General features: G+C 41.8%; 1 protein-coding gene and 1 non-coding gene across 3 annotated transcripts in view; both read right to left on the bottom strand.

Moving 5' to 3' along the window:
• The window catches only part of NUCKS1 (nuclear casein kinase and cyclin dependent kinase substrate 1), a 36645-nt gene extending 15313 nt beyond the window's left edge, over positions 1 to 21332 (bottom strand). For both annotated transcript variants that reach the window (XM_030813115.1, XM_030813116.1), the window contains exons 1-2: positions 21013 to 21332; positions 490 to 539 (exon numbers count right to left, since the gene is read on the bottom strand). In XM_030813115.1, coding sequence (XP_030668975.1) covers positions 490 to 539; positions 21013 to 21029 — 67 coding nt within the window. In that variant the 5' untranslated portion in view covers positions 21030 to 21332. The remainder of the gene's footprint in view (positions 1 to 489; positions 540 to 21012) is intronic.
• Positions 2126 to 2257, bottom strand: LOC115835292. The gene has a single exon (XR_004030280.1). It is a non-coding gene; the product is annotated as a small nucleolar RNA SNORA72 (small nucleolar RNA).
• Positions 21333 to 24947: the final 3615 nt, after the last annotated feature.

Below are 24947 nucleotides of genomic sequence, written 5' to 3'. Positions count from 1 at the left end.
TGCCTCAGCCTCCACAGCAGCTGGGATTACAGGTGCATGCCACCACTCCCAGCTAATTTTTGTATTTTTAGCAGAGATGGGGTTTCACCATGTTGGCCAGGATGGTCTGGAACTCCTGACCTCAAGTGGTCCGCCCACCTTGGCCTCCCAAAGTGCTGGGATTACACGCGTGAGCCATGGCACCCGGCTGACAGCAGGAGATATTTTAAGTAATGAACACCATATCAGAATTACTGGACATTTAAACTTTGGACTCCAAAACCAGGTAAGAAAAAACTGCTTAATGTTTATTATCAATGATTTACCAAGGAAAAGTTAAAATCCATGTAAGTTCAACTTTTGCTTTGGTTGACACAGATCATGACATGGTTTCGGTAAATGATCTAAAAATAGAAGTAAAACTTATTCCAAAAGCGTAATAAAACTATATAAGCTGGTAACCTCCACTGGTCAGTCCAACTTAAAATTTGTTGAAACCACAAAACTTACCCGCATCATCAGATTCCTGAAACTGTGAGTAATCAACAACCTTCCTATTTCTGTAGAAAGAAGAGACTCTAATTAAAATCATAAAAGTGTAGGATTTTTCTAAGACATCAGAACACACATTTCTCTTTCATAAACAGAACTGAACTAGCACTTTGAAAATTATTTAATTGCTGGACGTGGTGGCTCACACCTGTAATCTCAGCACTTTGGGAGGCCAAGGCTGGTGGATCACCTGAGGTTGGGAGTTCGAGATTAGTCTAACCAACATAGAGAAACCTCGTCTCTACTAAAAACACAAAATTAGCCAAGCGTAGTGGCGCATGCCTGTAATCCCTGCTACTTGGGAAGCTGAGGTAGGAGAATCACTTGAACCCAGGGGTCGGAGGTTGTGGTGAGCCGAGATAGCTTCATTGCACTCCAGCCTGGGCAACAAGAGTGAAACTCCATCTCAAAAAAAAAAAAGAAAAAAGAAAATTATTTAATTAATTTTTTGAGACAGGGTGTCACTCTGTCGCCTACGCTGGAGAGCAGTGACACAATCATGGCTTACTGCAACCTTGACCTACTGGGCCCAAGTAATCTGCCTGCCTCAGCCTCCTGAGTAACTGGGACTACAGATGCATGCTGGCTAATTTTTTTTCATTTTTTGTAGAGACAGGGTCTCCCTGTGTCACCCAGGCTGGTCTCAAACTCCTGATCTCAGGTAGTCATCCTGCCTCAGCCTCCCAAAGTGCTGGGATTACAGGCACGAGCCACTGTACCCAGCCAAAAATTATTTTTTAAGGGCTCCCACTTAAGCCTAGGTACTTAACATTCTGTTATAAGAAAGCATAGTGTAAACCACAAGTATGTCAAGCTACAATTCTCATACTGCTCATCTCAGTGATAATTCAAATACCATTCTTCTCTTTTTTTTTTTATTTGAGATGAAGTCTTGCCCTGTCGCCCAGGCTGGAGTGCAATGGCGAGATGTCGGCTCACTGCAACCTCCGCCTCCCAAGTTCAAGCGATTCTCCTGCTTCAGCCTCCCAAGTAGCTGAGATTACAGGCGTGTGCCACCACGCCTGGCTAATTTTTTGTATCTTTAGTAGAGACAGGGTTTCACCATGTTGGCCAGGCTGGTCTCGAACCCCTGATCTCGTGATCCGCCCGTCTTGGCCTCCCAAAATGTTGGGATTACAGGCGTGAGCCACTGCGCCCGGTCTCAAATACCATTCTTTTCTACAAAACAATCTCCCATCTCTCAAAACAAATATACATAAAACAGCAAAATGAGCGAAATCACCATGTACCTATATATTCATTATATACAAAGATACTATACTTATAAGCTAACATTGTAAATGATATTTTACTCTTACTGCTATACACATATATATGTATACTTGATAAACAAGGTTATTACTAAGCTTTTCAAGGCAAAAGCAATTTTTAGGTATAGTACAGTTACATTATAATGCACAAAAATTATGGTAATGTTAAGCTTTATACAGAAGAGGAAGGAAACAAATTAATTGGTCCAGTCAAAAGATGCTTTATTTAAAAAACTATGAAAGCCTCACAAATTTATGTACATCTATGTATTTGACTCTATTGTTTCTATACTCTTTTTTCCTTTTCCAATTTTACAGACCTGGTTTATCAGCAACATTTATAAAACTAGACCTAGGGAAAGAACTAGTTATAGGGATATATGCATGGTCTTAATAAAGCGAATGGTTAGCCTGTCCTGACTATTACAAAATCAAAACAGTGAGAATATCTGCAGAATTTATTTGACTCTAAATGATTTTAGTACTCCCTATCAAGTAAGGTATCTTTAACATCTCAAACAAATCTTCATTTCTATTTTTGTACTTTGCATTCTAAATCTAAAAGTTTAATACTTCTTCTCTAGAGATATACATGTAAGCTTCCATGTTAGTACCCAAACAGCCTACCTGGCAAAAGAGCCTTAGATTAAAAAATGCACTGTTACTGTAGGCCTAAATCTATCAAGTGAACTTAAATTAAGAGAAATAGGCTAGGCGCGGTGGCTCACGCCTGTAATTCCACCACTTTGGGAGGCCGAGGCGGGCAGATCACGAGGTCAGGAGATTGAGACCATCCTGGCCAATGTGGTGAAACCCCGTCTCTACTAAAAATACTAAAAAATTAGCTGGGCATGGTGGCGGGTGCCTATAGTCCCAGCTACTTGGAAGGCTGAGGCAGGAGAATGGCATGAACCTGGGAGGCAGAGCTCGCAGTGAGTGAGCCGATATCATGCCACTGCACTCCAGCCTGGGCGACAGAGAGAGACTCCGTCTCAAAAAAAAAAAAAAAAAAAAAAAAGATAAATATATATTACCACCTATACTTAAACCTGAGCAGAGGGATATTCTTGGCTGTATAGATTAAGACACCATTTAAATTCAAAGACAGGATGGTCAGACTGCAAACACTGGTCCACCTTCTAGTATAGTATGTGGAGATGGTATGGATGGAGGTGAATTCTGGAAAAAAAGGCTTGGGCTTATATGTAGAGGAATATATAGTTACATACTCAGCATTAGAAAGAGAAAAAACAAGGCTCTTAAAGACTTCCACCTTCTGTTTTTCTTTAGTTTATTGAAACTATGTATTTTATTGTAAGAAGCTGAGTTTATATTATCAAAGATACCATACTATTGGGAAAGCTAACTTTAAATATGACTATTAATTCCATGTACATGAGGGACCTAGAGTAGATGAATTCAGAGACAGAAAGCAGAGTGGTGGTTGCCAGAGGCTGGAAGAGTGGGGATGAGGAGCTGTTGTTTAGTGCATTTAGTTTCAGTTTTGCAAGATTAAGAGTTCTTTACAACAATGTCAAGTACTTAACAGTACTGAACTATACACTTAAAAATGGTTAACATGGGCCGGGCGCGGTGGCTCATGCCTGTAATCCCAGCACTTTGGGAGGCCAAGGTGGGCGGATCATGAGGTCAAAAGATCGAGACCATCCTGGCCAACATGGTGAAAACCCGTCTCTAGTAAAAATACAAAAATTAGCTGGGCGTGGTGATGCGTGCCTGTAGTGCCAGCTACTTGGGAGACTGATGCAGGAGAATTGCTTGAACCTGGGAGGCAGAGGTTGCAGTGAGCAGGGATCGTGCCACTGCACTCCAGCCTGGCAACAGAGCAAGACTCTGTCTCAAAAAAAAAAAAAAAAAAAAGGTTAAGATGGTAAATTTTTTACTAAGCATATTTTATTACAATACAAATATATTTTTTCTTAAAAATATGACTATGAAAAAAATCTAATATTTTTGGGCTAATATGGAAATGCCTGCCATGTTCTGGCAAAACAGTGATTTTTAATGACAAATGCCATGAAAAATAGCATGATGATCATAATGCAAACACGACCATTTTCTGTATTATTTAGGATAAAAAAAAATGGGTCATAGAACCAGGGGAAGAAAGGTATCTAGAAGAGGAACTCTTACATCTTATCCTCTAATAATTAAAATACAGGTTCCGAACTTGTAGGTATAATTCTAGCTTATCCCATGCTTGTGGGGTGGCAACTAACATATTATTACCCAGTTTCTGGGTATGACGTAGAAATAGATATATCCTATGAAACTATATAAGGATGGACAACCAGAATGGTAAACGGTATATCATATGAAGAACAAATGAATAAATTGAGAATATTTAACTTGTAAAATGTGAAAATATGTTAGTTACTTTAGGGTTCTGGTGTGAAAGGAGTAGTAGAGGTACAGCTTAGCTTTAGCAATCACATTAAGTGTAGGTTCGACATAAAGAGCTTTAACTGTCTGCTAACAATGGCTACTTCCTTACTCTCTCACTAGAAACACTCAAGAAAGGTATTAGTATGGACTCTTTGTACTAGGAATCCTGGGTTCTGGTTCTAGAATGTCAAGAAAATCATGTAATTTCTCTGGGCCTTAGTTCTTCCTCTGTTGGAACTGATAATCTAAATTGCGTGACAGATCTAAAAGATATTCTATAAAATAAGTTTAAATAATAAATTAAATAATAAATAAAATATTTAATAAATAACATAAATGGCAAGCATTATATTAAAATATAATACAGAAAATGGCCATTGCAAATGATCATATTGCATTATGATCACAATACTGTTTTTCACGGCATTTGTCATTAAAAATTAACTGCCCTCCACAACAGAAGAAAACTTAATCTCCTCCTCCTTCCCTGTATATCTATCTATATCTATCTAGACAGACCTACCTACCTATCTTCCATCCGTCCGTCCATCCGTCCATCCATCCATCCATCCATCTATCCATCCATCCATCGAGACAGGGTCTTGTTCTGTCACCCAGGCTGGAGTGCAGTGGCACGATCATAGCTCACTGCAGCCTCCAACTCCTGAGCTCAAGTGATCCTCCCACCTTAGCTTCTGGAACTACAGAAAGGCACACAGCCCACCATGCCTGGCTAATTAAAAAAAATTTTTTTTTTTTGTAGAGATGGGGCCCTTCTATGTTTCCCATGCTGGTCTCAAACTCCTGGCCTCAAGCAATCCTCTGGCCTTAATCTCCCAAAATGCTGGGATTACAGGTGTGAGCCACCGGGCCTGGCCTGTAACTTGTTACTTTAAACCTAAGACACTAAAAAGGATACTTTTTATTTAGTACATTTTTTTCTATCCTACTTTTCAACAAACAGAACTACAGAAATGCCATGTAGACTATATTGGCATTATATAAAAAATTAAATTTTAAAATTAAATTGAAAGACTATCCCTTCCATTGAAAGACGAAATATTTTAACTTTCAATGATCTGAAAACAGCCAGAATTATCTCATATAATGCCATTTATCACAAAAACCATAAAATCAGTGTAAAGCAAAATATGAATATAGAAGCAATTCTGCCTTATTAAGGGCAACCAGTCAGAAACAAACATAGTCATCCATAAATGCTAAAGAGGGAAAAGATAAAATAACTTAAATAAATAAAAGATCTGTGATAACAAGGGCCATTCATGATGACTCATAATGACTCATAATAATTTGGTTCAGGCTGGTCGCGGTGGCTCACGCCTGTAATCCCAGCACTTTGGGAGGCCGAGGTGGGCGGATCACGAGGTCAGGAGATTGAGACCATCCTGGTTAACACGGTGAAACCCCGTCTCTACTAAAAATACAAAAAATTAGCCGGGCACAGTGGCGGGCGCCTGTAGTCCCAGCTACTTGGGGGGCTGAGGCAGGAGAATGGCGTGAACCCGGGAGGCGGAGCTTGCAGTGAGCCGAGATTGCACCACTGCACTCCCGGCTGGGCGAAAGAGCGAGACCCCGTCTCAAAAAAAAAAAAAAAAAAAAGAATTTCATTTAAGTCAGGGCATGAGAGGTTCTATTTCTAGGTGAAAACAAAGAAACATTCTAATTTCTTCAAAATACAATCATGTGCTGCATGACATTATGGTGAACTGCATACATGACAATGGTCTCACAAGATTATTATACCACATTTTTACTGTACTTTTTCTATGTTTAGATATATAAATACCTACCATTGTGTTACAACTGCCTACAGTATTCAGTACAGTAACATGCTATACACATTTGTAGTCTAGGAGCAATAGGCTATACCATAGGTGTGCGGGAGACTATACCATCTGGTTTTGTGGAAATACATGCAAATCACCTAAAAATGCAGTTCTCAGAATGTATCCCTGGTGCTATGTGACACATGATAGTTAAATGCCAAAGCTAAACTAACTCTTCAATGTAAAATGAGTATCAATAACTAGAACTGGAGGACAGCATAAAATTTCAATATAGCAGAGAGGTTAAAAACACAGATTGTTGAATTTATGTCCTGACTCTTACTAGTTGTATATCCTCAAGCAAGTTACTTCCCCTGACTGAACTTCAGTCTCATCATCTGTAAAACAGGAATAACAATACCTGTTACAGGAATAACAAGAGTGTTGAGAACATTTCAGAACATTTATGCAAGGTATATAAATATCAATAACAGCTATTATTACTTCTAAGTATTAACTTGTTCCACTCAGAATACCACTGTAATTCTGAACACATAACTAACTCTTCTTTGGATATGATGATGAAGTCACTTTGTTGAAAAACATGTAAGTCTTCAAAGTATTGGTTCTAGTATCATTCAGAAAGATTGTCTTTGTTTTCTTGTTCATTTCACTAAAATGTAATACCAAAATATCTTTTTTTGGAGACAGGGTGTGCTCTGTCATCCAGGCTGGAGTGCATGAAGTGCAGTGGTGTGACCATAGCTCACTACAGCCTCAAACTCCTGGACTCAAGCAATTCTCCCAACTCAGCCTCCTGGGGAGTTGAGATTACAGGTGTGTGTCACAACAGCTGGTAAATTAAAAAAATTTTTTTGTAAAGACCAAGTCTTGCTGTTTCCCAGGCTGGTTTTGAACTCCTGGCCTCAAGTGATCCTCCCTCCTCGGCCTCTCAAAGTGCTAGGATTACAAGAGTGAGCTGCCACATCCAGCCCTCCCTATTTTTATTTCTGACTTTATGGCAAAGTTCAGGTTACCATTTAGACCAAAAATTTTTAAATCATTTTTTAAGTTTAAAGCATTCATAAAGCCTATTGAAGTTTGATGGTAGCGGGGGTGGGAGATATGGTGGTGCTGAGAGTATTATATGTAGTAGAGCTACTGGACCCTAGACAATCTCATTCAACCTTTAGCTTGTATCCTGTTAACAAATATCCCTAGAAGGGAATGACTGAGAACCTCTCATGATCCCCAAAGCAGCCTATGCTAAGAAAATTCCAGTAATTGCCAGGTGTGGTGGCTCACCCCTGTAATCCCAGCACTTTGAGAGGCCGAGGTGATGGATCACCTGAGGTCGGGAGTTCAAGACCAGCCTGGCCAACATGGCGAAACTCCATCTCTACTAAAAAAAAAGTATAAAAAATTAGCCAGGCATGGTTGTAGGCGCCTGTAATCCCAGGTACTTGGGAGGCTGAGTCAAGAGAATAGCTTGAACCCAGGGGATGGAGGCTGCAGTGAGCCGGGATCACGCCACTGCACTCCAGCCTGGGTGACAGAGCAAAACTCCTTCTAAAAAAAAAAAAAAATTCCAATAATTAAATAGTTCTTTACAATGAGATGAATCTGCCTCTAGTGTCTACTCACTGGTTCTATCTAGTTCCACCTCCTGGAATTAGCATGGTCTAAATCTAACCCCTCCTCTTCAGAGCATTCCTTAAATTTACATGACTATTCCCACTTTTTCTCTGAAGCTAAATACTAGGGTTCCTTTTTAACACTTCCTCATATTTCAAGTACTCTCTTCATGCTCTAGCTGCTTTCCTCCATACCACCTCGGATTTAGTAAATACTAAAGCAGCGCCCAGGATGAAACATAATATGGTTATAAAAAGATGGGGAATAGGGAGCAAATCAGGATTACCACCCTCCTCTTCCTATTCTACTCTATACTTCAATGCAATCCAAGATTTCAGTTCCCTTTTCGACTGTTCCATCATTCAATGGACTACATATTGTAATTCCAATGACTAAAACCTCCTTTTCCATAATCTAAGACCATTTGGTATCCTGATCCTGCCATTTCAGCATATTATTTATCTTCCCCAACTTCTTGACATCTGCAAATTGAATCAGCACACCATCAGTGTCCTCATCCATATCATTAATTAGAAGATATGCCAAGAACAGAATCCTTTCAGGCAACAGTGGAAGCAGTCTTCCAGGGTAATAATCTATTTGTCAGCCCTCTCCAGGTAAGGCTGCTCAGGCAAAGTCCCTCACACTGAACTATCATTCTGCCTATATTTCTCCATCTTACAAAGACCTTACGTGAAGCTGTCAAAATCCTTGTTGAAATAAAACCTCGGTATTTTCACAGAATTCTTTTGCTCTAATAAATTTTTAAAAAAGGAAATTAGTTCATTTAAATCAGTGACAGTTAAACTTTTTAGCAGTAAACACTTTTTGTTCAAACAAAATCTTCCCAGGAATCATAAAATTAAACACAGCTAATCAAAAGTATTTTAAAAGTACACATTTGTCTTATAGTATCGTATTTTAAAAATTATCTCAATACAGAATTGTCCAACCTGAGTTGTCAAAATAGGTTTTCTAAAGATTTACTGGTAATTATCAATTGGATATTATCAATATTACCACCCCAATAAACATTCAAAATGAATTTTAACGTGAAAAGCTTTGAAAGTTCCACATTAAAGAAAACTGCTAAACTTTACCTCCAAAATTATATTTATCTATTTTTATCTTTTATTTATTTTTTGAGATGGAGTCTCGCTTTGTTTCCCAGGCTGGAGTGCAGTGGCGTGATCTCGGCTCACTGCAATCTCCACCTCCCGGGTTCAAGCAATTCTCTTGCCTCAGCCTCCCCAGTAGCTGAGATTACAGGTACCCACCACCATGCCGGGCTACTTTTTTTGTATTTTTAGTAGAGACAGGGTTCCATCATGTTGGCCAGGCTGGTTTCAAACTCCTGACCTCAAGTGATTCGCCCGCCTCGGCCTCCCAAAGTGCTAGGATTACAGGCATGAGCCACCATGCCCAGCCTATTTATTTTTAAAAGACAGGTTTTTACTCTGTCACCCAGGCTTGGACTGCAGTGGCTCACTGTAGCCTCCAGAGTACCTAGGACTACAGGTGGACACTACCATGCCCAGCTAATTTTTTTTTTTTTTGTAGAGACAGGTTGCCCAGGCTGGTCTCCAACTCCTGGGCTCATGCAATCCTCCCACCCTGCTGAGATTCCAGGCGGAAACCACTACGCCTGGCCCAAAATTATACTTAAAATTTGAGCCAGGTGTGCTCGCTTTGGCAGCACATATACTAAAATTTGAGCCAGGTGTGGTGGCCCACACCTGTAATCCCAGCACTGTGGGAGGCCGAGGTGGGCGGACTGCTTCAGCCCATAAATTCGAGATCAGCCTAGGTATCATGGAGAAACTCCATCTCTACAAAAAAAAAAAAAAATTTAAAAATAAATAAATAAATAAATTAGCTGGGTGTGGCGGCAGGCGCCTGTGAAGTCCCAGCCACTCCAGGGCTGAGGTGGGAGAATAGCTTGAGCCTGGGAGGCAGAGGTTGCAGTGTGAGCCGAGATCACCACACTGCACTCTGGCCTGGGTGAGAGAGGGAGAACCCGTCTCAAATGAATAACTATATAAAATTTAAATCAAATGTTTAAGACACCTCCAAAAGCAAACATTATGAAGACTCCTGATCTATATGACATTGTGTGTGTGAATCCACAGTGACTTTTAGTAATAATTGTAACAGCAGTTACTTCAGATATTTGAAATGTACTAGTTACTTTGCCTAAATTCTCATTTAATTCTCACCCTAATGTCACAAGAGGAGCTAATTAACTGAGGAAACTATGCTCAAAAGGCCAAGTAACTTTATTGCAAGCCATTAAGTGGTAAAAGCAATTTTCCAACCCAAGTCCTTCCAACCCTATAATCCACACATGCCACTGTTGATGCAGCTTCTCAAACCTTCCTTTCCTAAGTCTTTACAGATCTAACTCTTCCAAAGAACTGATGCAACTAAAATTGCTGCACACCAAGTACTGCTGCCTTCCCTTTAAAATTTGGAAGGTTTACCTCTTTCCACTCTTCCTGCCTCAAAGATGATTAAGAAATCTCACATGCAAGATTTTCTCAACACATAAAAATATTGAGGGCAGAATGCCTGAACACAACTCACATTTTTTTTCTTTTTTTGAGACAGGGTCTCACTCTGCTGCTCAGGCTGGAGTGCCATGGCACAATGACACCTAACAGCAGTGTGGACCTCCTGGGCTCAAGCGATCGTCCCACCTCAGCCCCTACCCCAGTAGCTGAGACTACAGGCACTGGCTAATTTTTTTGTAAAGATGGGGTTTCAGCATATTGCCCAGGTTAGTCTCAAACTCCTGAACTCAAGCAATCTTCTGCCTCAGCCTCTTAAGTAGCTAGGACTACAGCTGTGTAACACCATGTCTGGCTGATTTTATTTTTTGTAGAGATGAGGTCTCCCTATTGCTCAGGCTGGTCTCAAATTCCTTGACTCAAGCGATCTGCCCTCCTCGGCCTCCCAAAGTGTTGGGATTATAGGTGTGAGCCACTGTGTGGCCAACTCCAGGTAATTTCTTACAGTAGCTTCACTTATCTTGACCTTCAAATTCCTTTTGCCTAAAATACATTGTTTTGACTGTATTTTACATCATCCTGCTATTTACTTTAGTTTTTTTTTTTTTTTTTTTTTTTTTTTTTTTTTTTTGAGAGAGAGTGTCTCCCTCTGTTGTCCAGGCTGGAGTACAGTGGCATGATGATAGCTCATTGCAACCTCTGCCTCCCAGGTTCCAGCGATTCTCTTGCCTCAGCCTCCCCAGTAGCTGGGATTACAGTTGTACACCACCACAGCTGGCTAATTTTTTTTTTATGTTTAGTAGAGACGGGGTTTCACCATGTTGGCCAGGCTGCCCTCAAACTCCAGGACTAAAGCAATCCACCCACCTCGGCCTCCCAAAGTGCTGGGATTATAGGCGTAAACCACCACACCTGGCCCATCCTATTTACAATTTAAAATATCGAATTCTCTCCGGTTGTGGTAGCTCACATCTGTAATCCCAGCACTCTGGGAGGCGGAGATGGCAGGATTGCTTGAGTCCCAGGAGTTCAAGACCAGCCTGAACCACACGGCAATCCCGTCTCTTCTAAAAAATAAAAATAAAAAAATTAGCCAGGCGTAGTGGAGCACGCCTGTAGTCCCAGTTACTTGGGAGACTGAGGTGGGAGGATCGCTTGAGCCCAGGAGGCTGATGTTGCAACGAGATCAGGCCGCTGCACTCCAGCCTGAGCGACAGATTGAGACCCTGTCTCAAAAAAATAAATAAAATAAATATAAAATTCACAACAAAGCCACAAGATACGAGAAAGCAAAAATAAAACCAAAATCCCCAATAGCATTATAGAAAAGAGCTCCTAATTTTTTCAAATCGGATGTTTCTAATTTCTGCAGAAAACGGTGGTGGATAAAGGTGTTCTGAATGACTGAGCCAGACACATTTACTAGATCACAAACTCCTACTAAGTATGTATATATATATATACATATATATATATATCTATATATATCTATATCCAATATATTACCAACTTGTTAATGCTGTAGCCCCATGAATAAGTATTAACTCTTATAAGGCACTCCTTATTCCCAAGACTCAAGTTACTTTATTTCACAACTTACCATGTTCAGTTTCACCATATAGGAAAATGTTTTCTTTTAAAGTCACACACGGCCGGGCGCGGTGGCTCACGCCTGTAATCTTGCCTCGGGAGGCTGAGGCGGGCGGATCACTTGAGGTCAGGAGATCCAGACCATCCTGACTAACACGGTGAAACCCCGTCTCTACTAAAAATACAAAAAATTAGCCGGGTGTGGTGGCGGGCGCCTGTAGTCCCAGCTACTCGGGAGGCTGAGGCAGGAGAATGGCATGAACCCGGGAGGCGGAGCTTGCAGTGAGCCAAGATCGTGCCACTGCACTACTCCAGCCTGGGCGACAGAGCGAGACTCTGTCTCAAAAAAAAAAAAAAAAAAAAGAAAGAAAGAAAAAGTCACACACAAATTTCAATGAGCATAAAATAAAGTATTTGATAAAGTCAGCTAGGTTAGATTTTTCCCAGTGGAAGTTTAGTGTAAAACCTATGCAACTGGGGACAGAGAAACCTCCAATGTGTGAGACTGAAGGGGTCTCAGATGTGCAATTACTGAGTAGAGTCCCATGGTCTTGGAAACCTCAGTGGTATCTTCCAAACTGTGTAACTCAATCGCTGGGGACAAACCTGTAGCCTGACAAATTTAGGTTTATTGACTGAATACAATGAAGGACAGGCACATCAGAGAAGTGTGGAGCATCTTACATAACAGAAAAAGTTACAGAATTTTGGAGAAGGGTAGAACTAAGATAAATGAAGCAGTATCTTGATAGACTATAAGCAAAGAACTGTGTTAAAGGGATCAATACCAGGTCTGGACTGCAGAGTGGAACTAGGGTCCTATTTCCTGGGAAAGAAGTTAGGGTAGATGCATATTTTTGTGTTTAACAACCCCTTATCCAAAGCTCTGAAGGTGTAAATCAAAGCTAGTTCTCTGTGTCAAAATGGCTTAGATCTTCCTGACAAAAGCGTGACGTTCATTTTTACTCACAGAATTCCAAACAGTAAAGTTTCTGATAGTCTCTGATTTTACAGAACCAAGTTTCTCTCTAAGAGAGCAGTAGTCACTCAAGGAAGAGGGGTTGTTAAGAATCTCTAGGCTGCACCAAGTCCTTGGAAGAAAAGCAGCTGTATGTTATCCCAGTGTAAGAGATAGCAGGATGGAATTTTACTCTTTCAGTGGAGCTAATATTTAGTTTCTTGAGTAGTTCATTTTCTAACTCATTTTATTGTGACCTAGAACACTCCAACCAAAGGTAGCTGGAAAGGAAATCTCCCTGAAGATCGCCTTGCTTAGCACAGAACTGAACAGATACACAATTCAAATAATAGGTAACACCTAAGAAGCACCTGAAAACTGCAATACCTAGTTGAAACACTCTTAAGTAGCCTGTGATCTCTTCATCTAAGGTGTTTCAAAGACCTATAATTAAGACCATTTAAATAGTAGTTATTTTAAAACATGGCAATATAACTGTATAACGATTAGTTTCACTTCCTAGAATCTAGACGCAATAATTTTTTCCCAACAAAATAAAGGGGTGCCCAGTTTGACTGAAGTGGTCTTGTGCTAAAAAATAAAAGGTTTCCGCCTGGGGCCGGACGCAGTGGCTCATGCCTGTAATCCCAGCACTTTGGGAGGCCAGGGCGGGCAGATCACGAGGTCAGGAGATCGAGACCATCCTGGCCAACACGGTGAAACCCCGTCTCTACTAAAAATACTAAAAAATTAGCCGGGCATGGCGACGGGCACCTGTAGTCCTAGCTACTCGGGAGGCTGAGGCAGGAGAATGGCGTGAACCCAGGAGGCAGAGCTTGCAGTGAGCCGAGATCGCACCACTACATTCCAGCCTGGACGACAGAGCGAGACTCCGTCTCAAAAAAATAAATAAATAAATAAAAATTAAATAAATAAATAAATAAATAAATAAATAAAAGGTTTCCTCCTATTGTCCACAACATGCGAGTCTCCTAGGTGCAGTCTCCAGTCTCAACAATCCAAAAAGCTACTTCTGAATTTAGAGTAATATGGTCACATTCCTTTTACAGCTAGGAATTGTTTTAAAAATGCAAACTTAACACTTTTAAGCATGCTCAATACTTTTTAAGTTGTTTGCAAAGTAACCCATTTGGCTATGCAGACTATAAATCATACAACTCTAGAGGGACAACGTTCACGTAGAGTGCATAGGCGCAGTATCCCAGAGTTACACGGTATGGTGACTGTTAAATTTTTGGGAAAAAACAGGACAAAAAAACCCCAAAAAGCAAAAACCTTTATTCAAAACTAGGTTTCTTTCTTAACTAATGGTGTTTTTTGGGCTGGAAGAAGCCAGTGAGAAAAAGCTTTGAAAACTGTAAAATGCTTTGTGACTGCAAGATACTATTACTCCAATGGAGTTCAACATCTCCATTATATAAACCCAGAAGAGGCTGAAATCCGTTTCCTGATACCCAGGGCTTCTTTTGTTGTGCCAGGATTATCTCTCCCCAATAATTAATCACTAATTGACTTAAAACACTAAAAACTCAACCACTTAACCTATTTGTAACCTCAGTCAAGTTAATCATTTCCTTCTAATTTTAATGCACTAAGTTTTATAATAGGCGTTAAACCTTTTTCAAATGCAATGGTTTTTCCTTTAGTCTTTTAATATGTTGACTCACAGAATGATTGTTTTGTTCTTGGGACAAACCCTACTTGATCACATATATTTTTAATACAGTTAAGTTCTCACTTAACGTCACTGACAGGCTCTTGGAAAGTGGGGCCTTAAGCAAAATGTTGCACGAGACCGTTCTTTCTCATCAACCTTGTAACACAACGTTATTCAAAAACCTGCTTACTGTATATCATTTTGCTTAAAGTTAGAAGTTTCCAAGAGCCTACTGATGAGTGAGTTACTGTACTCATTGGTTTCAGTTAGCTAAGTCTGTTTAGCATTTTTGCATCCATATTTTTATGTAAAATGAGCCCCTCATTCCCTTTTTGTCCTGTAGGTGGCTTTGGAATCACCTAGTCAAGGGGAAATGCCCTTATATTTTGAAACGTATAAACTTAAAACAATGCCACCTAACATTTTCTCGGCAAAGGCTCACACTAAATACTCCACTGGTTTTTCCTCCTGTCAGGTGTATCTCCCCTTAATCTCTTCACATTTTCTCCTCTTCCTCCCTAGAAAATTAGGCCTCCCCACAAAAGTTCTATTATGAACGGTAACTTGCTCCAAAGAAGACAAAATGTGCTAACACCGCGACAAAGTGTACCCTGTGACAATGTCACATTGAAAGATCACGAACTGGCTTTGGGTTGTTCACAGTAGGATTCAAATTCCTGCTTCATCTCTCAATAGTTAGGTGAACTGTGCAGTTACTTTATTTATCCTAGCCTCAGGCCTAGCATATGAAATGAGGATAACACATACCTTGAAGAGTTGTGCATGATTTTGAAATATGTATAAAGTACCTGGTGGAATTATTTGGCATCTAAGAGTTGCTCAGTAATTGCTAATTCTACTAAGTGAGGAAGTGATTTTTTTTTCAGCTCATGCTGTTAAATGTCCTCAATCCACCAACCCACAATTTAGAAATCCAAAAAGTTCTGAAAATTAAGTACTTTCTTAACTTACATGGTGGCAAAACATGATGACCTAAATGTGAGGCCTTTCATATCTCAGTGTGAAAATTCCTAAGTTCACTGGATTTTTTTTTTTTTTTTTTTTTTTTTTGGAGATGGAGTTTCGCTCTTTTCGCCCAGGCTCCAGTGCAATGGCGTGGTCTACGCTCACTGCAACCTCGGCCTCCTGGGTTCAAGCGATTCTCCTGCCTCAGCCTCCTAAGTAGCTGAGATTACGGGCATGCGCCACCACGCCTGGCTAATTTTGTATTTTCAGTAGAGACAGGGTTTCCCCATGTTGGTCAGGCTGGTCTCGAACTCCTGACCTCAGGTGATCTGCCCACCTCGGCCTCCCAAAGTGCTGGGATTACAGGCGTGAGCCACCGCGACCGGCCCTCACTAGATATTAATGTGATTGTTTATAAGAGTACTACCCTAAACTAGTGATGGTACGTTACTATACAGTACATGCATCCTGTTACCTTTTGGGAATTCCACATTTTTCAAAAATCTTAAACCACATATGACCCCAGTGGTTTCAAACTAGGAATGTGGACTTCTAATACACTCTCTGTAAAATCAAATACTGTATATACAAACAGTAAAAAGGAGAATGGCTAAGATTTATGCAGTCTAAATCCAGCCTTGCTATTATCTCTACACTAACTCCTTGGGTTCAAAGTCATCACTAGTAAACTGAAGGAACTGGACTTAAGTTCTTTCTAGCTTATTTATTTTTTTAATTTAATACTTTTAACTATCTCTCTCGGCCTGGGCAACATGGTGAAACCCTGTCTACAAAAAATTAGCCAGGCGTGGTGGGCCACACCTATAGTCCCAGCTACCTGAAAGGCTGAGGTGGGAGGATCACCTGAGCCTGAAAGGTTGAAGATGCAGTGAGCCTGTGATCACACCACTGCACTCCTGCCTGGGTGACAGTGAGACCCTGTCTCCAAAAAAAAAAAAAAAAAAAGTATCTCTGAAAATTATTTTAAATATTGAGTTGAGCAAAAATGCTCAAGTTAAACATTTTGGCTGTTTTTCCTAAAATGTTTTATACAGAGAGCTAAAAATCAATGTATATGGAATGTATTCACTATTGAGGAGATTTTTTTTTTTTTTTTTTTTTTTTTTTTTTTTTTTTGAGACGGAGTCTTGCTCTGTCCCCCAGGGTGGAGTGCAGTGGCGCGATCTCGGCTCACTGCAAGCTCCACCTCCCGGGTTCACGCCATTCTCCTGCCTCAGCCTCCCGAGTAGCTGGGACTACAGGCGCCCACCAACACGCCCGGCTAATTTTTTGTATTTTTAGTAGAGACGGGGTTTCACCGTGTTAGCCTGGATGGTCTCGATCTCCTGACCTCGTGATCCGCCCGCCTCGGCCTCCCAAAGTGCTGGGATTACAGGCTTGAGCCACCGCGCCCGGCCTTGAGGAGATATTAAACAAAAAAAACTTGACCATCTTCACACTGAATACTAGGGAAGAAAGATTAGTACCATGGAAAAAAATGCTAGTTTTGTATTCAGATCTGAGCTCAAACCTTAGCTCTGCTATTATAGCTCTGTAACTGTAACATATTCTTTAAGCTTGTTTTGTCATGTTATATGGTGATAAAGAAAAATATTTGTTACAGGGTTGTAGTAAGGATAAAACAAAGTGAAAACCTCTAGCACAGTTTCTGACTGCACTTTTTCTCTGTTTGTTGAAAATGAAAACATTTTAAACATTTAAAATGAAAATTTTAAACACTGTAATTTTCAGGTAATTAATTACATGTATGTTGAGCAAAAGTGAATACTTTTCTTATAAAAGTAACTTTCCGGCCGGGCGCGGTAGCTCACGCCTGTAATCCCAGCACTTCGGGAGGCTGAGGCGGGTGGATCGCCTGAGGTCAGGAGTTTGAGACCAGCCTGGCCAACATGGTGACACCCCATCTCTACTAAAAATACAAGAATTAGCTGGGTGTGGTAGTGGGCGCCTGTAATCCCAGCTACTCTGAGGCTGAGGCAGGAGAATCACTTGAACCTGGGAGGTGGAGGTTCCAGTGAGCCGAGATCGCACCATTGCACTCCTGCCTGGGCAACGAGGGAAATCCCATCTCAAATAAATAAATAACTCCCCCATTATTCAGGCATTGTAAATTATGTCTTTGATGGCATGTCTTTGAAGGAATTACGTCTTTTTAGAGGACAGTGACATGTAATTTAAAAAAGTATAGATCCAAGGTTAATAAACTCACTTCTCTCTCTCACACACACACACACACAGAGAATACGAGAATGAGCCAGTCTCATCTACAACCGTATTAAACTTGTGTCTTCATGTACACATTTGGTAACAAATTTTGAACTACCTTGAATTTTCAAGTTTCTAGTTTTTCTCTTTAGCTGAGGACTTCTTGAAACTGTTTTGGGAGAGAGAATATTAATTTTTAGAATCCAGGCATAGCCCAAACAATTCTCTTTGAAAAGAAAGCAAACTGGAATCCTGGGAAAGCCGTTAGTTCTCAACATTACTTATAAACATGACAAACAATAAAATAAATTTTATAACAACTTGTAAGAGCTTATGTTTTCACATCTAAATTTTCAATGGTAAGGTTCCTTACAATCTCAAGTGTTAAAAGGTATCAAGCACACTTAGGTTACAAGAAGCAAAAAGATTGGTTTGAGCAACCTAAGGGAGGAGGATCTCTGGAGAGTGTAACAAAGCTGAATTTCAAGAAATCTGGTTTCTGGTTTGGGCAAGTCAGTAAATCTGAGCTTTCTTTCTCACCTCTTACAAGTAACGGCATTTTCCTTCCTTCCTCACAAAGTTGACTCATGAAAGCACTTAAAAAAGTTAAACATGTTACATACTATGTTCTTTAATCAGCACTAATAACATTAATATTGATCGAGCAGAAGGTACAGCGATCATGCGGGTGGGGACCAGAATTGGGAATTGGGAAATATAGCTTCTCAGCCCAACATCTACACCTGCTAGTTCGTGATGCAAGGCACCTCACTTATCCAGGTCCCCATTAAACTAGGTTTAATAAAGTGAGTTTGCCTAAACCTCTTCCCAGCTCCAAGGCTAATTTTAAGCTATTAATTTGAATCTAAGGCCTAAAATATTTGAGCTCTCATTTAACAGTCAGCCACTGCAAAAGGTAAAGACAGCAATCTTGTATGAACAAAGTTAAACATAACGTGCTAGACACAGGTCTATGCAACACCATGCAGTAGCCAATAGGTCCACCATACCACCCTTCATTTGGAAATTGATGTTACATTTCCAAATGCTCTTAAAATGTTTAGGTTCATATTAAAATAAAAATGGATATTTATGGTAAAATGAGAACCAGAAAAACTGCAAAATTATACACAGGCCTAAGGGCAGAAATACCCCAAAAGACGACATAGTGACAATATTTTCCAACTTGTGCTTTCTTGTTTTTAAAACAAGGCTGATGATTCTGAAATCAGGTCAGTGTCTATCACTTTTTTTTGTTGATGTTAAATGCACTAAGGTAATACAGATTCTTCAATTATACTTTGAAACAACAGCATTTCCCTAAGTCAGGACTTTTTTATTGCGAAATTTAACAAACCACCAAACTCAAGTTTAATTATTTCTGCTTTATTATTGGTCATGAATAAAGACTTCTTTTAAAAAATAATTACAAAGAGAATTTATGACTAAAATATACTCGGTTAACCAACTTGCTCTGAAATTAATAATTTGAAAATGGCAAAAAAGAAAAAAAAAGCCCACAACATATTAACTTCACTCTTCAATTAGGGGCAATAAACAAGGTCAAAATTAGTTTAAACAACATACTGAGTAATAAAAAAGTTGTGCAGAAGTCCCAATGCCTCCAAAAAACTGATAGAATGTGCTTAATATATATATCCCCACATGGTAACATAAAAAATCCAAGTTTTCCAGTAAAAATGTTCTGTTCATGTTCCAATACCTAAATCTGGGAAAACAAATTCAGGCAGATGAGATAAGAATGTCACCACAATAAAATAAAGTCATCAAAACTTAGTGAACTAAAGTTTAAAAGGTAGAGGAAAAATAACCTAATTTGACCACACAGTAATTACTTCCAGAAGACAAAAGATCCAATCCAGGTAAAATAAACCTTTATTTTATTGTCTATTTTACCTAATCCTAAAGAAAACATTCTACGTGAGTTGATGAGAGATACATCGGTCAAGTTTTATGCCAAAAAATTATGCATACTATACTCTGAAAGAGCTATCCAGACTCCTTGCCAAAAGGCCAGCATAACTTTCAGAGTAGGGATCGTGAGTTACCACAGATGCTGATTGAAACAGCTAACAGCAGCTCTTTCTCCTCATTCCCACCCCGTGTGTAGGAGTACGCAGTCCCATACCACCACCAGTTGGAGGATGATCTAGTCTGGAGACAGAACGATGTAGAACAAAACCCTTGCCAGGGTCCCAAACCTCTCTTTAGAACTCTAATTAAAGATACTTCCGTTTCCCACACAAGTTGGAATGAAGGGGAAGCAACAACTGTTAAAACATTTAAAAACTAAGCCTTTATCTATTTATTTAGAAAACACACTATGCAAAGAAGCCAATTCCTTACATTAAAAATATTTATTTGCAACAGCTCTCCTTTTTAAGGCCTCAACAGATTAGACTAAACCACACCCCTCCATAAATGGCACATTCCATACAATAGCCTTGAAGATGGCATAGGACGATTCCACCGACAGCTGGGGGAATAGCAAACTTGTTGAAATTCCGAGAATGAAGTCTGATGGTTACCCGAACCTAGCCCTTTTATTACTAAAGTCACTCGGGGACAAGAGGTTTACAAAAATATCCCGAGACGCGTACGCGGGTGAGAGTGGAACGAGAACCACACGGGATTTGGGCCGTGCTGTTAACCCGCACCTCCCTGAGTACGGACATTTCCCCGAGGAAGGACATTTCTAGTCGGAGAGAAAAAGCGAACTTTGGGGTTAACTCTCTCAAAACTCTGAGGTGGGGAGAGAGGAAGCGGCCCATTATTTTCCAGGATCCAGTCCCGAACTCTCACTTTTGCCCGGGGGGGAAAAAAACGAGTCCCGCCCACGCTCGGCCCGATCCGGGAGGCGGGACCTGCAGCGACCCCGAAGGACAGAGGCGGGGCCGGTTGGCAGTGCTGCCCCTCCCCCCTTTGCTAGGAACACCCCCGTCCGCTAGAGAGAGGGCTCAGGGCCCCCACCCTCGCGCCAGTCGCAGGAGGAAGGGGCAATACGGGTGCCTCCGCCCCTCCTCGCTGAAGGGGGGGAGTGGAGCTCCAGTCCGCCCGCCTCCCCGCACTGGCTCCAAGGGGACGGTCCCGAGGAGGTGGGGCCTCTTGGGGGCGCTGACTTCACACCCCTCCCCCTCCGGTCGCTGGCGGTTCAGGGACACCCCGCCCGCTCCAGTGCGGTGGGTGGGGGAGGCAGCTGAGCAGACCGGAGCCCTGCAGCGGCGCGGGGCGGGGAGGGGCGCGCGCACGGGCGCGCAGCCACCACCCCCGCGCGCCAGCAGGGCCCCCCACGCTCAAGGGTGCGCGAGGGCCCCGAAAGGGAGGAGGCCGCGCGTGGCACCGGGGATGGCGGACTCTAGCCTTCTGTCCCCCACTCTTTTCACCACTCGCCCCCAGCCCCCTCCAACCCGCTCCAGGCCTCAGACTCCGCACTGACCTGACAGGCCGCGACATGTTCGCTGTCGAAACAGGACCGAGTCGAGAAGCCAAAGACCAGGACCCCCCCCACCCCGCGCGCTCGGCGCCCCACCCCCCCCGAACTTCAGCCGATGGGACCGCTGCTGCCGAACCCCGAGCTGCTGGCTTCTCAAACTCCGCTGCTCTTTGGTTCAGGGCTCCTGGAACAGACGAGCCCCCCGCTCCCCCGTCTCTTCAAAATGGATGAATCAAACCAGCCGAAAATGCGCCAAAGCCGCCGTGCAACCAAACACACTAGGGTTTGTGCGCTCCTCCCCAACACGCCTGCTCATTGGAGACTTCTGCCAGATGCGCCCAGATCATTAGTCCGTTTGAATCATCACGTCTTCCAGGCCCCGCCCTGCTCTCTGATAGGCTCCACCTTCACCGTGGGGTCCTGTTAGTCAAGATGCTCTGAGAGCGCACGGCCGCAAAACAAAAATGGTCGCTGCTTAGCCCGCCCCCTGGTTTCCAGTCCAGAGTTGCAGATTCGTCTGGGGTCTTATCTTAGAAAGACTAGAAAAAAAGATTTATATAGGGTTCAGCGTTGCTCAGTGTTAGTTTAATGGTGTTTCATCTCGTCTGCCTTGATAACCTAGAAAATCCTCTAATAGCAAAACCCGTGGGATAGGCAGCAGATTCGTCACTGAGGGGCTGCTACAGAATTGGAGGGAAATTCCTTAGGTTCAAAAAATTTGACCTTAAACCTACAAGCCCCTTACCCTGGCTTCGGCATTAGCTCTCAGGTACCTAATCAGGCTGCTGGTGTAGAGAGGCAGGATCATAATCAAGGAATATCTTCACCCCCAATTTCCATTCTCCATTCTGGACCTTGAGATCCACTTCAGGGTCATTAAAGTCCCAGTCTGGTACATTACTATTTTAAGAAAAGAGTCAGGTGTACAATAACTAAAAGCATGAGCTCAGGGGCCACAAGGTATTTCAGGTGGAATCCCAGATCCACTACTTAATAGTGGTATAACTTTCCTTCTCTGTGCCTCAGTTTTCTCATCTGTAAAATGGGAAACAAGGGTACCTAAGTGCATAGGCTTATTAGTATTAAATGAGTTGATATATCTATCAAAAGCCTTTAGGATAGTCTCTGGCTCACAGTAAGTGCTATGTAAGTGTTAAATCCAAGTTTTAAAAGATGATTCCATCCCTGGGTAGAGATGGGTGGAGCTGGCTCAAGACCCTATCAATTCTATTGATTTACCCTTGTACTTTGAAAAACAAAACAAAGACTCTTCGAAGTCATATAATTGAAAGTAACACACATCATTTCACTTAAATCCGTGAGCATTTGTTGGATGCCTAACACTCTCAAAGGCAGAACTCAGGATTCCTATGTGAATGGCTAAGGCTGAGTCTGCCATCGGAAATAGACGTCAATACCTGCCACAGTGGAAGCGATCATTTTTGTTTGGTGGTTGTGTGCTCTCAGAGCATCTTGACTAGCAGGACCTCACGGTGAAGGTGGAGCCTATCAGATAGTCGGGTGGGGCCTGGAAGACGTGATGATTCAAACGGACTAATGATCTGGGCGCATCTGGCAGAAGTCTCCAATGAGCAGTCAGTTAATAACCAATTGAAGATACACTTTCCAAACAACGACAACAAAAAACACACCACATCTGCCCCTGAAAGTCTCCCTTTGTAAAATCTGGCTTCCCAAAAAGAAGAGAATAGCACAGTCCACCGGTGAAGCATTAAACAAATTAATATCTTTTGTCTCTTCCATGTCATTCCACCCTCTGTCCCCCTTATTTTAATTTTTAATTTTTATTTTTTCGAGGCAGAGTCTCACTCACTATGCTCGCCAGGCTAGATTGCAGTGGCACGATCTCTGCACACTGAAAATTCCACCACCCGGGTTCAAGTGATTCTCCTGCCTCAGCCTCCCAAGTAGCTGGGATTACAGGCGTGTGCCACCACGCCCAGCTAATTTTTGTTATTTTTTTGTGGAGACGGGGTTTCACCTTGTTGGCCAGGCTGGTCTTGCACTCTTGACCTCAAGTGAGCTGCCTGCCTTGGCCTCCCAAAGTGCTGGCATTACAGGAGTGAGCCACTGCACCCATCCCCTGCAATTTTTTTAAATTGTGGTTAAAAAAAAAAATACATAACATAAATGTACCATTTTAACTGTGTGTAAGTGTACAGTTAAGTGGCATTAAGTACATTCACATTGTTATGCAACCATCACCACGATTCAACACCAGAACTTTCTCATTTTCCCAAACTGAAACTCTGTACCCATGAAACACTAACTCCCCACTTTCCCCCTTCCCCACAGCCGCTCGCATCCACCATTTTACTTTGTCTGTATGAACCTGACTGCTCTAGGAATCTCATGTTGGTGTAAGCATACAGTATTTGTCCTTTTGTGATTGGCTTATTTCACTTAGCATAATGGCATCCAGGTTTATCCATGTTGTAGTAAGTGTCAAAATTTCCTTTCTCTTAAGGGCCAAATAATATTCTATTGTATGTATATACCACATTTTGTTTATCCACTCATCCATCAGTGGACACTTGGGTTGCTTCCACCTTATGGCTATTGTGAATGATGTTGCTGGGCAAGTGGGAGTACAAGTATGTTTGAGTTACCTGCTTTCCTTTCTGGATATATACCCAGAAAGGGAATTGCTAGATCATATGGCGATTCTGTTTAATTTTTTGAAGAATTGCCATATAGATTCTCCATCAGCTGTATCATTTTACACTCCTACCAGCAATAGTGTTCCAATTTCTCCATGTCCTTGCCAACATTTTTTTTTTGTAATAGCCATCCTAATGAGTGTCCATATACGGTTATTTTTGTTTTTGTTTTTTTTCTGTTTGTTTTGTTTTGTTTTTTTGAGACGGAGTCTCGCTCTGTTGCCCAGGCTGGAGTGCAGTGGCGTGATCTCGGCTCACTGCAAGCTCTGCCTCCTGGGTTCACGCCATTCTCCTGCCTCAGCCTCCCAAGTAGCTGAGACTACAGGTGCCTGCCACCATGCCTGGCTAATTTTTGTATTTTTAGTAGAGACGGGATTTCGTTACGTTGGCCAGGCTGGTCTCAAACTCCTGACCTCAGGTGATCCACCCGCCTCAGCCTCCCAAAGTGCTGGGATTACAAGCATGAGCCACCATGCCTGGCCATTTTTTTTTTTTTTTTTTTTTAGACAGAGTCTATCTCTGTCACCCAGTCTTCAGTGGCACGATCTTGGCTCACTGCAGCCTCTACCTCTACCTCCCGGGTTCAAGCAATTCTCCTGCCTTAGCCTCAAGAGTAGCTGGGATTACAGGCATGCGCCATCACACCTGGCTTTTTGTATTTTTAGTAGAGACAGGGTTTCACTATGTTTGCCAGGCTGGTCTCGAACTCCTGACCTCAAGTGATCCACCCACCTCAGCCTCCCAAAGTGCTGGGATTATAGGCGTGAGCCACCGCGCCCGGCTCCATATATGTTTTGACGAAGTGTATTATCATCCCCGCTATTGTCAGAATGCCAGGGCAGAAACTTGGGCGGCAGAGTGATCACCAAGTGGCTTTGTTGGAGGCTCTTTTATTAGGCCAAATTTTTATTATTTTAGTAAACACCATTATTTGGCATTGTGAGATGGGGCAGAGGAATTCTTGTTACTCATTTATTAGGTAGTGAACAGAAATGACCATAGTCAACATTTGCAGGCAGGTGGAAAGTTCAGAATAGGTCTTCAGGGTGTTGGCCTGATAGTGTAGTGCAAGGCCAGTATACAAATGGCCACTGAGTGAAGACTCTCCCCCTTCCAAGTTCAGGCTCATATCATACCTTTCTCTTCACTGCAGCTTCGGCTAACATCTTCCTTCCATTTGCTCATTTATTCACTTAGTATTTCAATCAACATCGTCTCTCAGGGAAGAAATAACTTAAGACTTGAACTTCGAGTTTA

The sequence above is a fragment of the Nomascus leucogenys genome, chromosome 5, assembly GCF_006542625.1.
Source record: "Nomascus leucogenys isolate Asia chromosome 5, Asia_NLE_v1, whole genome shotgun sequence".
Taxonomy (NCBI): Eukaryota; Metazoa; Chordata; class Mammalia; order Primates; family Hylobatidae; genus Nomascus; species Nomascus leucogenys.
Note: the sequence above shows the minus strand (reverse complement) of the source record. Positions and strands in the feature narration are given on the sequence as shown.